The sequence below is a fragment of the Eptatretus burgeri genome, chromosome 1 (assembly GCF_056783735.1).
Source record: "Eptatretus burgeri isolate ZD-2024b chromosome 1, Ebu_testis_v1, whole genome shotgun sequence".
Classification (NCBI taxonomy): Eukaryota; Metazoa; Chordata; class Myxini; order Myxiniformes; family Myxinidae; genus Eptatretus; species Eptatretus burgeri.
Window position 1 is genome coordinate 29982179 of NC_140961.1, and position 15000 is coordinate 29997178.

The following is a 15000-nucleotide window of genomic DNA, read 5'->3' on the forward strand; positions in this document are numbered from 1 at the left end:
AGAGAGAATTTAAAGTGGCCCAATATCTGAAAATGTTCGCAACATATTAATGTACATTTGTGCCAAATTTGGTGCTTGTATCATAAAATGCACAATTCTTTTGAATATTTGGGCTAAGCCGCCCCACTATTGGCCCCAAATCGTTTTGGAAGCTCGCGACACCTCTGCTGACAACACCGTCCCACACAAATTCCTTTCATGTGCACATTTTTTTTCCACTGGTGTTGCACCAATGACTCATTTGTGAGGCAAACCAAAATGGCCTTGAAATTACATTTGCTTCTGGGCCAACTACAATGATCTTCCATGTTGGTAGTGGAGGTTAGTAAAGTTTGACATCTTTGTCAACTGCCGGCAGTCAGAAAAAGATCGTTCTTGCCATCCTGCTGTCGTTACCCATTTCCAGCCTAGTGGTCTTGTTCAAGTAATCAAAACTGCTTTTACAGTGAGGAGGCTCCACCTTCTGCAGTGAGGAATCTCAATTTGCTTGCAATGCTGAAAAACTCCATATAAGATTTTCTTGGTCTATGTGTGACAAAGGCAGGGGTCCCTTCTGATTCGTTAGTTCAAACTCAACTTGAAGCAGTATAGTACCATGAGAATACCAAGAGAGAATCTAATACTTATCAGAAAGCAAAGCTAAGAGTAGGACAGAAGATCCATTCTCGATTTGGTTTGATCAACACCCGATGCTTGCGTTATTTGAATCAATCCCCAATGAAAAGGCCAAATAAGGCACTCTGTTGTGAACAACTTGCTAACCGAAATTACTTCACTTTTTTGATTCCACCCTCCCATAAACAAGTTCATTTTGATCAATCATTTTTCAAACCTTCCCATGCCTTCTGCTGTCAATCACATAAAGACACTCCCTATTGTTATTTTACAATATCTTGCACACCTGCTTTTTGTGATGTTCAAAACATTACTCAGCCAACTCATATCTTCTGCGAGGTATGAAAGAAAGATGAGACCTGTTGCAGGTGGTATATGTATCATGCTCCCAGGGTAATTAAAACGATGTGTGGTGACTGAGCCCACGTCCTTCTCATAGCCTTTCACGGGGGCCCTGTTCATCCTGCAAACAGAAATCCCATCCAAGGAGTAATGTCAAAATGGTTGGTGAATCATATCTTATACCTCACATCCACCATTAAGTTATAGTCAATCTGTGGAGGAGTAATGTCAAAATATTTGGTGAATCATGATATCTTATACCTCACATCTACCATTAAGTTATCATCAGTCTGTGGAGGAGTAATGTCAAAATAGTTGGTGAATCATGATATCTTATACCTCACATCTACCCTTAAGTTATCATCATTCTGTGGAAGAAAAATAATTATATTCATTGTATTGTCAATTATATTGACTTGTGGCTGGTACTTTTTAAAGATTGAACACAGTATAAAATAAGGTCTTACTTTTGTACTGGAGTTAAATGATTGTCAATAAATTCTCCCCCTCCCCAACAGTCTTTTGACCTCCATCATGATCTCGATGAATATGCAAGTAAAGTAGAATTGCATCTTACTAAATCTTATGTGCTTTTACCTCATTGAAATACATATAACCACAACTCGTATCTCCAATGTTTAAATTGAACTGCCCAGCTGCTGAAGAGAAGAACGCCTTGCTGCCGCCCCATTGTCTCAAATAAATTAAATAACTTTGGAATGCTACTGGAGCAAACGTCTTGTTGTCTGAGGAAAATGAAATAACTGTTGGCTTTTGATGGCAAAGCCCTTGCAAGCTGCATGAAAACAGGTTGGGTGTTATGCCAATCTCATTATCATGTGGTAAAGGGAATGCATGTTCAAAGTACTGGCCTCATGTTTCCCTCCACCCTGTCTCTGCTTTCTGTCCTAACTCTGTCATCACCCTCTCCTCAAAGCTGACCTGGTTGTTGGTCCTGCAAACCTTTGCCATGAGTGGGTCTATCCTCCCCTCCCTCCCGAAGTGGCCATGTGTGCAGTTCTTAGTTCCCTTACCTTGTGCCTGTCAGCCCTCCCCTTAATTAACCCTTGCCAAATGTCTCACCCTCCCCTGTTTTTGGCTGTTAAAATAGTATAAAGAACATTGGTGTGTGCACTTTGAGCAGAAAGAGGATTGTGTTTGAAATTGCTTGTGTCTTGTTTTTCTCTTTCTCCACGTGCATGTCTGTTATTATTGTTTGTTGTTAATAAATGGTCTCAGACTTCGACAGAGAAGACGTGAATTTATTCCACAAGTCTTAACACGTCATCTCTCTGGAAGAATGAAGAAACAGAGTAAACCAATTCAACTTTTGTACATCTTTTTCCATACATAGGTCCAGACTCACATAAAACCAGAACAGAGGTTGAAGGGTCGACAAACAAATTGGGGTGAAGAGGTGTTATGGCATGGGTGTCAGTATGGCATGGCTGCCAGTTATTTCCGCTCCCACACGGCCACACTCCAACTCGGACAGAAACCTAACCCCCGTCATAATCTTAATAAATGCACTTCAACCAAGTCATGGATGACTGTGCTTAAAGAAAATGATTTAATTATAAATCTAAACTTACAACACAACTTAATTATATTCACCAATCAAAGTAGTATCAAAAGAGAGGCTTTGATGCAGTAAGGCGTACAATTTTTCAAAGTTGCAATATTCGCCCGCTTTCGCTCACTCATATTTCTCCTTTTCAAATAGGAACACATTACTTTGTCATAGCCCTCCCTTTTGATACTATTCCCCTGCCGGGGGCTGGGCTTCGCCCCCTTTCATATGATCATTTATTTAATCAAATTGAGTAGTCATATGGAGATACTATAAATATTTACGATTTATTTTCAGGGATAACTTAATTTATACATCAATTAAAAATAATGCAGTGGCAACCCCACACATTGCTTTCTTATTTATCCTCCTCTGTATATAAATATATAACCTCCATTCATTGAGATCATACTCTGTGCAGATCATTGTCGCTGCCTCAGCAGTCCCCTTGGCTATTGGGCACAATCCTGGATGGGTCGCCACTCCAACACAGGATACCAGCAAGCTGGCACTCATTTTGCCAACCTCCAAAGGATGACAGGCAGAGTCAACCCCACCTGGTATTAATTTAACAGCCAAGTTGGATTTGAACTCAGGATCCTCGGATCCCAAACCCACCACCCTAACCATTAAGCTAACACAAGGCATATATTACCTCCTCTGTATATAAAAGCCCCATTGCTTTCTTATTTACCTTTTCTGTATATAAATGATGTTTATAACTTCTTGTTGTATTCATTTTTTGAAATCCTTTGAAAACTTGGTTTATTAATTAATTTGGATGCTTGTTTCCAAGATGTAGCAAGTCTTATGTTTTGTTTACTCCAAACATTTTCCATAGATTTTCCAAATACAACATTATTCATGGATTTATAAAAGTTCTCAAAATAATTTGTAGCAAGTGTTATCTTTATGTGTTAAAATCAGCCAGCCTGTCTTGAGAAACAATTTCCCTTGCCCGAGGCAAAAATGCTCGTCAGGAGATGGAAAATGTTAATCCCTTCCTTTGAAAGACATGCCCGAAAAAACCCATTGTTTCCTAATTTCCGTGATGTCATCAACTTGTCTTATTTATTGCCAAATGCGAAGTTTGGCTTATTTCATTCAGAGAATGAAGTATTCAGAGGTTGAAGAGTACTCCGACCTTGCTGATCAGTCTTTTTCACAAGGGAGAAGGTGAGATGTTTAAACCGATTCATTATTTGTTGTTTTATACAGAACTAAATCACTAAACAATTAATAATTTTTGTATAAGTTTTTCTGACAGGCTCTTCCCAATAATAAAGTTGATAACTGATGTTGAAAATGAAGCCAATGAATATCATGAAGAATGGCAGAATATGAATGAAATCCTTACAGAACATCAATCAGTAAGAAATAAATTACATGTCATAACAAGGTGTTTGGAAGATTTTTCCACACCTTAACGTTGGATAAGAAGTCAAATTAAAGGTGAGATAAATTATACCTCTGTGTTATCTCTTTCTCTCTGTCTCTGTCTCTTTCTGTCTCTGCCGTTATTTTAAAGAAAATTCTAAATGTTTTGTTGTCGAACTTTGTACCCTCATCAGTCCACAATTTTTGAGGTTTTCTCTTGCTTTTATTAAATATCTGTTGGAAGGCTAACATAAGAGTATTACCTGTTTTGTTTTTCAAAGGGACAACACACACATATCAACTCCTCAAATGAATAACGGTTAAAGCATACTTGTACCCCTCATCATTATTGGTTTCAACCAAATCAGTGGACCAGATATAATCAACTTATTTGGAATAAATCTTCCTTCTATTAAACTTCGTGATTAATGGTTTATGAAATTCATCAGCTAATTGCTCTTCATTCTTAATGACATCATTAGAGCCGATAATTTTTTGAATTTCCAAACCAAAGTTTCAATTTAGCACTGATCATCTTCTTCACGATAAACCTATCAACCTTTTCTCTCAAGGTTGGATTTTGTATGAAAGACGAATTATACAACATTTCTCGATCTGCTTCATGTTTTTCTTCCAATGTCGTGCTGTTTCTATAATCAATATCGTGCTTCATACACACTTCATCAACTCTGTTTTTAGGTTAAGACCAAGGTTTAGGATTGTTAGCCTCATCTAATCTTTTATCCAAGTTTGTTCCTGGACCACAGAAAGAATATCCTGGCAGATGGAATTCCCCTGGTATTCCAGTTGTTGTAAATTTACTTCCTGATAACTTTTGTATATCTCCCCCTCGTTTGTGTTTGGTGATGAATTTACTCTTTTTAGAGCCACACACCAAACATATCCCCTTTTGTACAACCCCATTATTTTCACTTTTAACATTCGAGATCTTTTTACTCTTGGTTTTCTTTTTACATTTGAGACAATAACTCATTTATTTATGAGAAAATTTCCTACACAGAGCAAAAACCTTTTCAGGTTCCAACATGCACATTTTAATCTCAATTTTTAAAATATAAAGAATCCTTAGAAATGTTTTCACTCTCTCCTCCATTTATTGAAGAAAAAAATGTAAAACTTTAACCAACATACCAACATCGTCAATAATTTTATCTTTTCCTTCTTTCTCTTCTTTGTCTCCACTTTCTCATTAAAACTTTCTCCCTGAGATCGCTGTTAATACCATTGATGCATATATTTTTCCTTGACTACTCAATTCTTTGTTTTTCTTCTCAGTGCGTTGAGATCGATTCATTTTCAATAATACCTCCAATCTTTTTTTAATCTCACTGGTTTCCATATTTTTATATTTATTCATCTCTTTCCTCCCTCCCTCTTTCCTCCTTCTCTCTCTTCTCTCTTTCCTTCTTCTCTCTCTTCTCCCTCACCTCCTTCTCTCTTTTCTTCCTTGCCACCTTCTCTCTCTTCTCCCTCTACTCCTTCTCTCTCTTCTCCCTCTCCTCCTTCTCTCTGGCCACAGTTTCTTCAACTCCTCCCTCATCCCTTACTACCCTTGAACCACTTTCACCCCATAGAATATCATTCATATATTCGTCTGGATTTCTTGATATTCCTGCATCCAAAATAATATTTTTTCAACAGCAAACCAATAACATTTCTTCTGAATTTTAAAAGAGCCTTGTTTTTTCTCAACTTAAATTTTTTTTCATTATTTAAAATTTTAGTTAAATCCAAACTTGTTGGTTTAGCAACATCAGTATAAAGCCAATCTTTTATTGAAAATACCCCATTCTTATATTATATAAAAAAATACCAAATACCCTTTTCTTGTAGGTATGCTTGGACACTGAAATGATAATTTTCTTGAAGCCTTATTGCTGTCATTTATGTATCAGAAATATATAACAGATAAATATGATGACAGTTAATACCTCCCCATCTTCCCAGAGTTATATCAGTTTGTATTCCCTTACTTTCTATATATAATCCTGTTCTTTGTTTTTTCATGAGATAACCTATGAGAAAACCATTGATTTTTGATTTTAGCCTTATTAAATTCTTTAATTTATTGTTTACTAATCGTACTTCCACAAATCTCATTCTCGGCACCAAGTGGATAATATTCTTCCTTACGAAACTGATTGAATTCTTTCAGAGTTACTAGGTTTATTTTAAATGACCAATTATACCCTAAATCATTCCGATCACATCTCATGTTTGTATTCTCATACAAACAATATGCCGTTCTTTATCAAATTATATTTCAATTGGAACTGTAAATTCTGTATGACTCGGAGATAAAAATCAACACTTCTGTATCTTTGGAATACACAGCCATTTTATTAAGGATAGAAATTGTGATAAATCACTTAATCTCACCAAGTCATTTACCTCAGTCAGGATTGGATAATTTATTAATTTATAAGCATTTTTCATATTAATATTTTTGTTATACTATATTTCTGTCATTCAGCCTGTGCTTTTGTGTAATAATTTGACAAATCAATATACAGTTCTTGGAATACACCAAAGGTAGAACCCTCTTTTCCAACATAAGTCAATTATATTAGATTAAAAATAATATCATAAAAACTATAATTTTTGTTGAGTTGAAGTAGCACATAGACATAATTGACCAAAACACTTGGAATTTAAGTCTTGGACTTGAAATGTTTGATAAACACCATTCTGTAAGAATTTTATGACTTCAACAGGTGGTGGAAGATCATAACTATCAAAATAATATTTAACCTGATTATTAAAAATACAAACCCAATGAGAACCATTTCCATTATGCTCTTCTAAATTAATAATACTCTATGTATATTTAGACAAGTTTGTTAATTCATCTCTCATACAAATAACCACATTATCAATTTTTAATTTCTCACAATATTTGGCAAGTTCTACATTTGATGTTGTATTCTTTATAAATACTTTAAACCACGCATCAATGCTCTTTTATTTATGAGAAGATATAATCCATTACCCCTTTTAGTTAATTTTACACCTGCTTGTGCGATTTCAGAAAGCATATCTCCAACTCGCAATCTCGGTTTATCAGGTCGGCTTTCAAGTTTTTCAGCAAAATCTACAATGACACCACCTCCACTAATTTGTTTCTCCAACTCTTTGTTATGTCTTTCCAACTCTTTTTGAGCCTGTATTTGAGCCTTCCTTTCATTGGCGGTTTTAACCGCTGCTGAAATACCACCTGTCAATGCTCCAGCCACACTTAAACCAGAAAATAAAGGAATTATAAATGGGAGAAATCCTCCACTCGTCTCTCATTGAATATTTCTTCAACATTGGTTTTGACATTTTAATTTTATGTAAACCTGTTTTGTTCAAGATTTTCACCTGTTCTCTTGTGAGCAGAACATCAATTCTTACTGCTCCTTTTCTCTGAATTGTATTAACGTTAATCATACAAGGCTTTTCATTTTGAATAAAGATGATAGTTTATGAAGATCGATTTGATTAACATATACCCCATTTGGCAATTCACTACTCATTTATTTATCAAAAAATTTTGTGAGACTAATCATAACACCATTATCTGCATTTACCTGTAATTCTGTTTCTTCCAAAAGCAAACAACATGTCTCAACTTCTTACTCGCTCCTCTTTCAATGTATAGGGAAGTATCCAACCTATTAGACTTTATCATTTCCTTTTGAGCACTCAGGTCAATCACATGGATTGTATATTGGCTTTTAAATGCAACCATATCCAAAATGGGTTCTTTATTACCATTTGCTTTCACACACGTTTTGGTAAGACTTGTATGCTTCAGTAAAATCCTTTTTTCCCAATCAATTTCCAATCTATCTTGTGGATAAGATGTTCCATCCAGAGAAACACAAAGTTATTTCACCTTCGCAATATCACTAAACACATTATTGTTATCAGTAGCAGTATCTCCATCTGGTTTCTTGAAAATGAGCCACAGGTATCATGGCTTTCCTTCCAGAACACCCAAATGCCACGTGTAAGTTGTTTGGTTCAGTTTAACGTGTTGACATCTTCTTTAAAGATATGATACATTTAGTGGTTTCTTTGAGTTCAGTCTTCTATTCAGCAGCTCTTCTGTTTTAAGATCAGGAGTATATTCACGAATATACCAACTCATTTCATCAATAACAAATTTATTCTGAGCACCAAAAGCATAAACAATGCCAAAAAGCAATCTGTTTTCATTATCATTCCTTTTCAGTTGAAATCTAATTTTAAGTCCATGCAGAAATTTATCAAAATTGCAAAATCCAAATATACCTTTAAGAGGAACTGCCACGGTAAAACTATTACCCGCATTTGTATCATCATTATACATTCCTTGCCATCTTTCAACAATAAAAAATAATTCTCATTAGCATCTACAATTCATGATATTTTTTCATTTTCATCATGAGAGAGAATTAAACTCATTTAACATGGGATAAAATATCTTTGTATTGATATTTATTAATTATTTTCATGCTCATTAACTGGTCTAAAATGGCTGATGCTTCATTGAAACAATTGTTATTTCCAGCCTTCTTACTACCTAACAACAATAACAGTTGATTAACTAATTGTGATGGGTCATTGGAAGAAAACTGACACCTGAACCAAGCCTACTTAAAGCCTCAATAATGTGTTTCTCCTTTTCATTCTTCCTTCCTTTACTGGCAACAAACTCCATAATCAAGTGAGTTTAGTAAATCAATATATATTCTATCCATCATCCTCATTTTTTTATATTCAACTAGCATATACCCATGCTCCGCATGGAGTTGAATGGGTGGCAAAAGGTGGATGAGGCATAATAGTTGATGTTATGGGAAGCTGGGGAGGGTGTCATTAGAGATGTGATGCACTATAGTTACCTGTCCTTAGTTTTCTAAAGGACCTCCCTGTAGATGACATTTTGGGTGAGTGTCTTGTTGCTGAATAGTCCTTGTGAGGAATTATTGTCCACTTTGATAGATATATAGGAGTAACCTCTTGCATATGAAAATGCAACATATAGTTGGCCATGGGAGAACACAGGGGCTGGGAGGTATATTCCGAGTTTGTCAAATGTTTGGCCCTGGGATTTGTTTATGGTCATTGAGTATGCGAGTCTGACTGGAAATTGCATCCTCTGCAGTGTGACTGGAAGGTTGGTGTCTGATGGGGCAAGTTTAACATGATATAGGCCTAGCCCTAGACTGAACAGGAGCAGTGGAGGGTGACCGAGAATCAGAATGCAAATTTCAATGAATGGCACTTTTTGGCGCACATCCGATGATCGAACACCGCTTGGACGCTTTAATTTGAAGACCACACACGCAAAACACAACACAGGTAATGACGGCGGTTGATATTGACAATTAATGTAATGAACGGCAGTTGTTTGAGTGCATCCGACAATCAAACACCTCCTTAATTTGAACAGTTAACACACACGCATTCAAGGTACAGAATCTATTGTCAGACACCGTGCTTTCGAAGAACAAAGAAAAGAAGAGAATCCGGGCAATGAAGGGATGACCTCATACCCGTTCCCTGGTTCCCCCTACCTTCAGATTATAGCCTTTGATGTTATCTGGACTTAGGCCAATTGCAACTTATTTTCGGGTGTTTTTAATATGTACATTGGATTTCAGACACAAATTGAGTCTAAGAGGGCGTGTTCAGTCCGGGAAAGAGCCAATCGGGGTTGGCAGGGCTCTGGCGCTCATTGGTCCCCTCCTTCCACGCTGATTTTTAAAACATGACAACCATTGCTGATGTTCTGAGCTATACTATTTATTATCAGATGTGTTTATGTTCAGTGTTTGATGCAATGAGTACTCCGTTACTCGAGTTCATATTTTTTGGATAGACAGCAGCACTTACCGGACAGCAGTTCAGCGATGGCGACCGAACGGGAATAAATGCGGCCGTCGATGGGTTGAAAATCTTGTTGAAGCCACGTTGTCATCCAATTCCAGCTTAGAAATTTAGTGCATCGTCTTCGTCACATTAAGAAACCCCAGTTTATGGGAAATGAGCACATTCCTGCCAGCGGTTTCGGAGGAGAAACATCAAAATACGCGCAGACGTTCACAGAAATAATTTTTTAAAAAATAAATCCTTACTTTAAATACAATGTTTCTTGTTACATTTTTTTGTATCAAATTCACCTTCTGAGGTAGTCAGCATGTGCAGAAGAGGGTTTTACATTGCAGACGCTGTTTCCGAGGAGTGGCATTACGCCTCTCGGTGGTGACGGTCTGTCGACGACAGACGTAGTGATGTCAGCGAATGACCGATGATGTCATGACGGAATTACGCCTCTCAGCGGTGACGTCACACGTCGCCATGCAAACGAATGTAAAAATTAGAAAATCGCCCAAAATTCCCAAACCTGTCGTCTGGCGCGATCTCACATAGCCCATGCTGTTCATTAGACCACAGAGCACCCGCATGCCAAAGGTTGCGACAATCCGTCTGGCAGTTTTGGAGGAGATACGTCAAATTACACGCAGACTTTAACAGAAATAATATATAGATGGTTTATCAAAATAACTTTATTCACCCCTCACAGTTGAACCTTGTCTTCTATCTTTTGTCAGAAAAAACATTAATCTTGGAGTTAATTTAACAGGTGGTTGAACAGAACTCAAGAACCTGAATTCATCATTATATATCAACCCCTTTTCTTTAACACGATGGAATATTGCTGGTTGTTCTGTTGGAATGAGACCTGCTCTGGTTTTTTAATCTGTTGAATATTCATTGTTTTGGAGAGCATTCACAACATAATCATGGGGTTGATTTATCTCTTCCAGTTGTTGAAATCATCCTTCATCATCATATTCTAATTCTCCTACATCTTCGAGTTCTTAATCCGCCATTTGAAGAAAATCTTTTATCATTTGAAGTTTTTTGAAGGGTGTATTGAATCATTTGAACTGAAGACATTTGTTGGGGAGTTCTTTTTTTAAAAGTGTTTTAAAAAATTCCTCTTGTTTTCTTTCAAACGCTTCTTTACCCGTTACTTTCTGTCTGCGTTTCTTCTTTATGTCTTCCTGTTGTTTTACAACTTTTGAAACCAACTCTTGATGTTCCTTAAATCTTCCTGCTCATTCTTTCGCATACATTTATTTATTGGAAAATATCATTGAATGAATTGTAAAGGTCAATAGGGAAATTTTCATTTACTTCATCATTAAAGTAGATGTGTTCAAATATATTATTTTCTTCAAATATTTCATCATAGTGTTACGTCTGAGGGGGGGGGGGGAGGGGGGTATGCATTCAAAGGGTAATTAGGATGTTTAATTAGGTATGCCATGCTGTTCGAGTTTTACCAGGATCTCGATGTAATAAGTAGCAATTCAGTGGTGATAAGTTGTCTAGTAAATGTCCATTTCTTCAAGGGGGAGATGGTAATTGTCACGTAATTAGTTAGGGAAACGGGTTAGGGTAAGTGTGTCTGCGTAAACCCCTTTTAGTATTCCCTGGAGGCTTGCCGTGATATCACAGGACAGTGCTGCGGATGGCTCCACCCCGTGATCACGATTGGCGGAAGGCGACGGCGGAGGGCCAATAAAAACGGCTCGATTGGAAGTGACGAGGACTCGAGGATAAAAAGGTTCTGTTCGGAAAAAAAGAGAGGAGGAAGAAGATCGGGACAGAAAAACTGTTCTGGTGGAGGCTGTTGTGCTGGGAGCGTGCTGTTTGTTGGGCTGATTCGATCCTGGATTTGATCGTGTCTCGTGGCCTTGCTGTGCCTCGTGCCTCACCTTGGTTGGCTCTGGGGTTCTGCTGGCTCGGAGCATGGGGTCAAACAGCGGGCGGACCTGCCTCCCTCTCCTGCTCGCAACTTGGCGCCAGAACTGGCTCCCTGGCGGCTGTGAGCGGACTTGGGGCCGACACCAGGAGGTCGACAGCACCACGGTGTCTCCTGCCCCTGACGAGCGCAACGCCAGCTCGTCCGACGCCAATCCAGGGACTGTTGCATTTACACCACGGGCCAGCCTGACCACCAGGACCAGCTACGTTTTGTGTGTGTGTGTGTGTGTGTGTGTGTGTGTGTGTGTGTGTGTGTGTGTGTGTGTGTGTGTGTGTGTGTGTGTGTGTGTGTGTACCTGGCGCCTTAGAGGGTTTGAGATTGGTATATCCATTGGAATTGTTTGTGTTTTCCCCACGCCCGAACCCACACCACCATCCCGTCGAATCGCCCCGGATCCCTCTTCTTGCCGAGTCTTTTTAATATATAAACATCATTAACTCAGTGAAAAGCGACTCGTGCCACCTTCCTCGTCCCGTTTGCGGTAGGGCGATTAAAACCGCCATCTTTGGGTTATAAAAAAATTAAACCGCCTCCATCGCTTCGGCTCATTCTACGTTGGCGGGACTGTTCAAGCCCCGTGAACGTCACATTGGTGTCAGGAGTGGGATGTTCGAACCCCTCTAAATTATATTTGGTATCGGGAGAATATACCAGGACTGAAATCTCGCCACGAATTGGAATATAAAATTACTACAGAAAAGCGCGGGAAAATTTTGGCGGGATTTTTCAAATTAAAATTAATTGGCGGCAAACGGGACTTCTGCACCATGGCGGATGTGCAGATGTTTGAGGAGGAAGGCCACGTGTCTGGCAGCGAGTCGGGGGAAGAAGGGAGAGACGGGGGTGGGGTTGGAACCTCCCCCATTCCGAGCGTGGACCGTGCTTCATCACCGGTAACGGAGCCAGCAGTGCCGGAAACCGGCACGATGACGATCTGGACAATGTTGGAAAATTTAATGAGTGCAATTACAGCACAGGGGGCAAAAATGACGGCACAGGGGGCACAAATGGCAGAAATGACGGCACAAATGGAAAATCAATTCGTGACACAGAGGGCAGACATGACGGCACAGAGGGCAGAAATGATGGCACAGGGGGCACAAATCGCAGAAATGACGGCACATGGGGCAGAAATGACAGATCAATTGGGGGTAATGGGGCAACAGTTGGGTGCACGGATTGATTTAATGAGGGATGAATTGGGGGAAAAGATGGAGAAAATGAAAACTGAGATGCAGGAGTGTGTGGATGTTAAATTGGGAGAAATACAAAGTAAATTTGAGGATAGATTGGAGGAAACAAAGGTATAAATTACATTGGAGGGGGAAAATATACGGAAAAAATTGGTAGATAAAATTGATGCAACGAACATTCGGGTTGATAAAGTGGATGAAAGCCTGGAACGTCATCGTGCCTGTGTGGATGCTCGTATGCAGCTGCAAGTAGAAGAGTGGGGAGAGCTGAGGAAGCAAGGGATGAATTTGGCGGAGGAGGTAAAAGAATTGGAGGCTCGTTTGGACGAACAAGATAAAATTATGAGCCAAGATGAAGTCTTGGATAAAGGCCTGGTAGAGCCATCTTTTGTAAGTAGTGTCCGGGTTGGTTGAGGAGCAGCTACAAACTCGTGACGGAGCCTTGGAGGAGGTTGTGCGGGCCCAGAAGATCCTGCGGGAAGAGGTGAATCGGTCCATTCAACGTTTGGAACAGGAGGCAAAATTGACCCATGAGACCCTCACCACAAAACATCTTTGGCCACAGTGGGCTCCGAAATTGGATACGCAGCCACAAGGGTGTTTGATCCCTGGGCTGGATTCGGACAAGGGAGAAACTGAGAAGCGGGCCACCATAAAAGTGATCCCCCTGGTAAATTTTGACGGGTCAGGGAGCCTTGAAGCTTTTCTGACGCAATTTGAGTGTATTTCCCGACTAAACGGGTGGAATGAGCGGGAACGTACAGGGAATTTGGTGGCAACGTTGCGGGGACCAGCCGCAGATGTGTTAAACGTGATCGCGGAGGGGATGTTGACCAGCTCCCACATTTGCGAGGCGTTGAGCCGTCGGTTTGGGTTTGCAGCAAACTGTGATCTGGTGCGGGCCCAGCTCCAGCACCGCAGATTAAAGCCGGGTTCAGTTGTTGTTCAGTTTAAAGCACTTGTTCAGTCATGGTTGCATCCTGTGATTATGTATAAAGGCTCTCCAGAAGATAAAGGGACCAACACATGGCAACATACCTTTTTAATGATTCCCAAAACAGACAAACTACACCAGAATCGTGAAAAAAATGACAATTTCAATGTAATTGAGGTCATTGACCTCTCACTATCCTCAGAGGTCAAATCTGACTTACCTCCCGATCTGAAAATGAAGCTTATGGTGTGTACAAACACATAAAAATTTCATGCTTTAGTCATAATTTGCACAATTGTTATGATTATCTGCTGCACTACTTGTCCTGCAGCGTAGTCTGATATTTCAGATCAATTGTTCAAATTTGCATTAAAGCACCAAAATTGGTACACATGTAGAATAATGTATTCCGAACAATTCTAGATATGCAGCCACCCGAAATTGTGCCTTGGTCAGCTTCGGCAACCATTTTCCAAAATGGCTGCCATTCTACTTTAGCAAAATTGGCTATTATATATGCTCTTATTTTCTTATTGTATTGGTGGTAGATATAAGGAAAGTGTAAAATTCAGTAAATTGACCATGAAAAGGCGTATTCAAATATTATGAGCCAGTATTTTCGGTAAAAAGCCATTATTTGATTTGTAAATTGCTGCTCTCCTGAAAATTTTCCTGAAAAGTACCCATTATTGCCTAGAGAACAAGAGTCAAATGATATTCATCACATTCAATGGGTTTGGAATCAACAAAAATTGCATTATAGATTACATACTTTATTTTGAAAAGGGAACTGATAATCGTGATAATGACAAACTCAGAAAATGTTGTCAAATTATTGCACACTTCACTTTGAAGTGGCTATGGTTTACTGTCTACTACCATTCTACCAGGACACATGGTACACGCATACATCAGTCTAGTACAATATGAGTTTCTGAGCTCAAGTGTACTGGCTCTGGATCAAGAAGTCAACACTTTTACAAGCAATGCGACTTTGCATTTGCACATTCTAAGCTAGGCCGATATCTCAGTCTGTGTCTACTGCGTCTGTCTACTGGCATTCTCCTTCACAAGCACACAGTTCAGTGCATTGCAGATTAGCTTTCTTGCATTTGCAGCGGTTTATACAGCCTTTTTTGCAGCT

General features: G+C 39.1%; 1 protein-coding gene across 5 annotated transcripts in view; it reads right to left on the reverse strand.

Annotated features, from left to right (window-relative positions):
* LOC147034151 (CMP-N-acetylneuraminate-beta-galactosamide-alpha-2,3-sialyltransferase 2-like) overlaps nucleotides 1-15000 on the reverse strand; it is a 239245-nt gene that overhangs the window by 85443 nt on the left and 138802 nt on the right. For 4 of the 5 annotated variants that reach the window (XM_085877352.1, XM_085877350.1, XM_085877380.1 and 1 more), the window contains one exon: nucleotides 902-1078. The exons of the other annotated variant lie outside the window; for it this stretch is intronic. In XM_085877352.1, the coding sequence (XP_085733478.1) occupies nucleotides 902-1078 (177 nt within the window). The remainder of the gene's footprint in view (nucleotides 1-901; nucleotides 1079-15000) is intronic. 5 annotated transcript variants of the gene reach the window in all.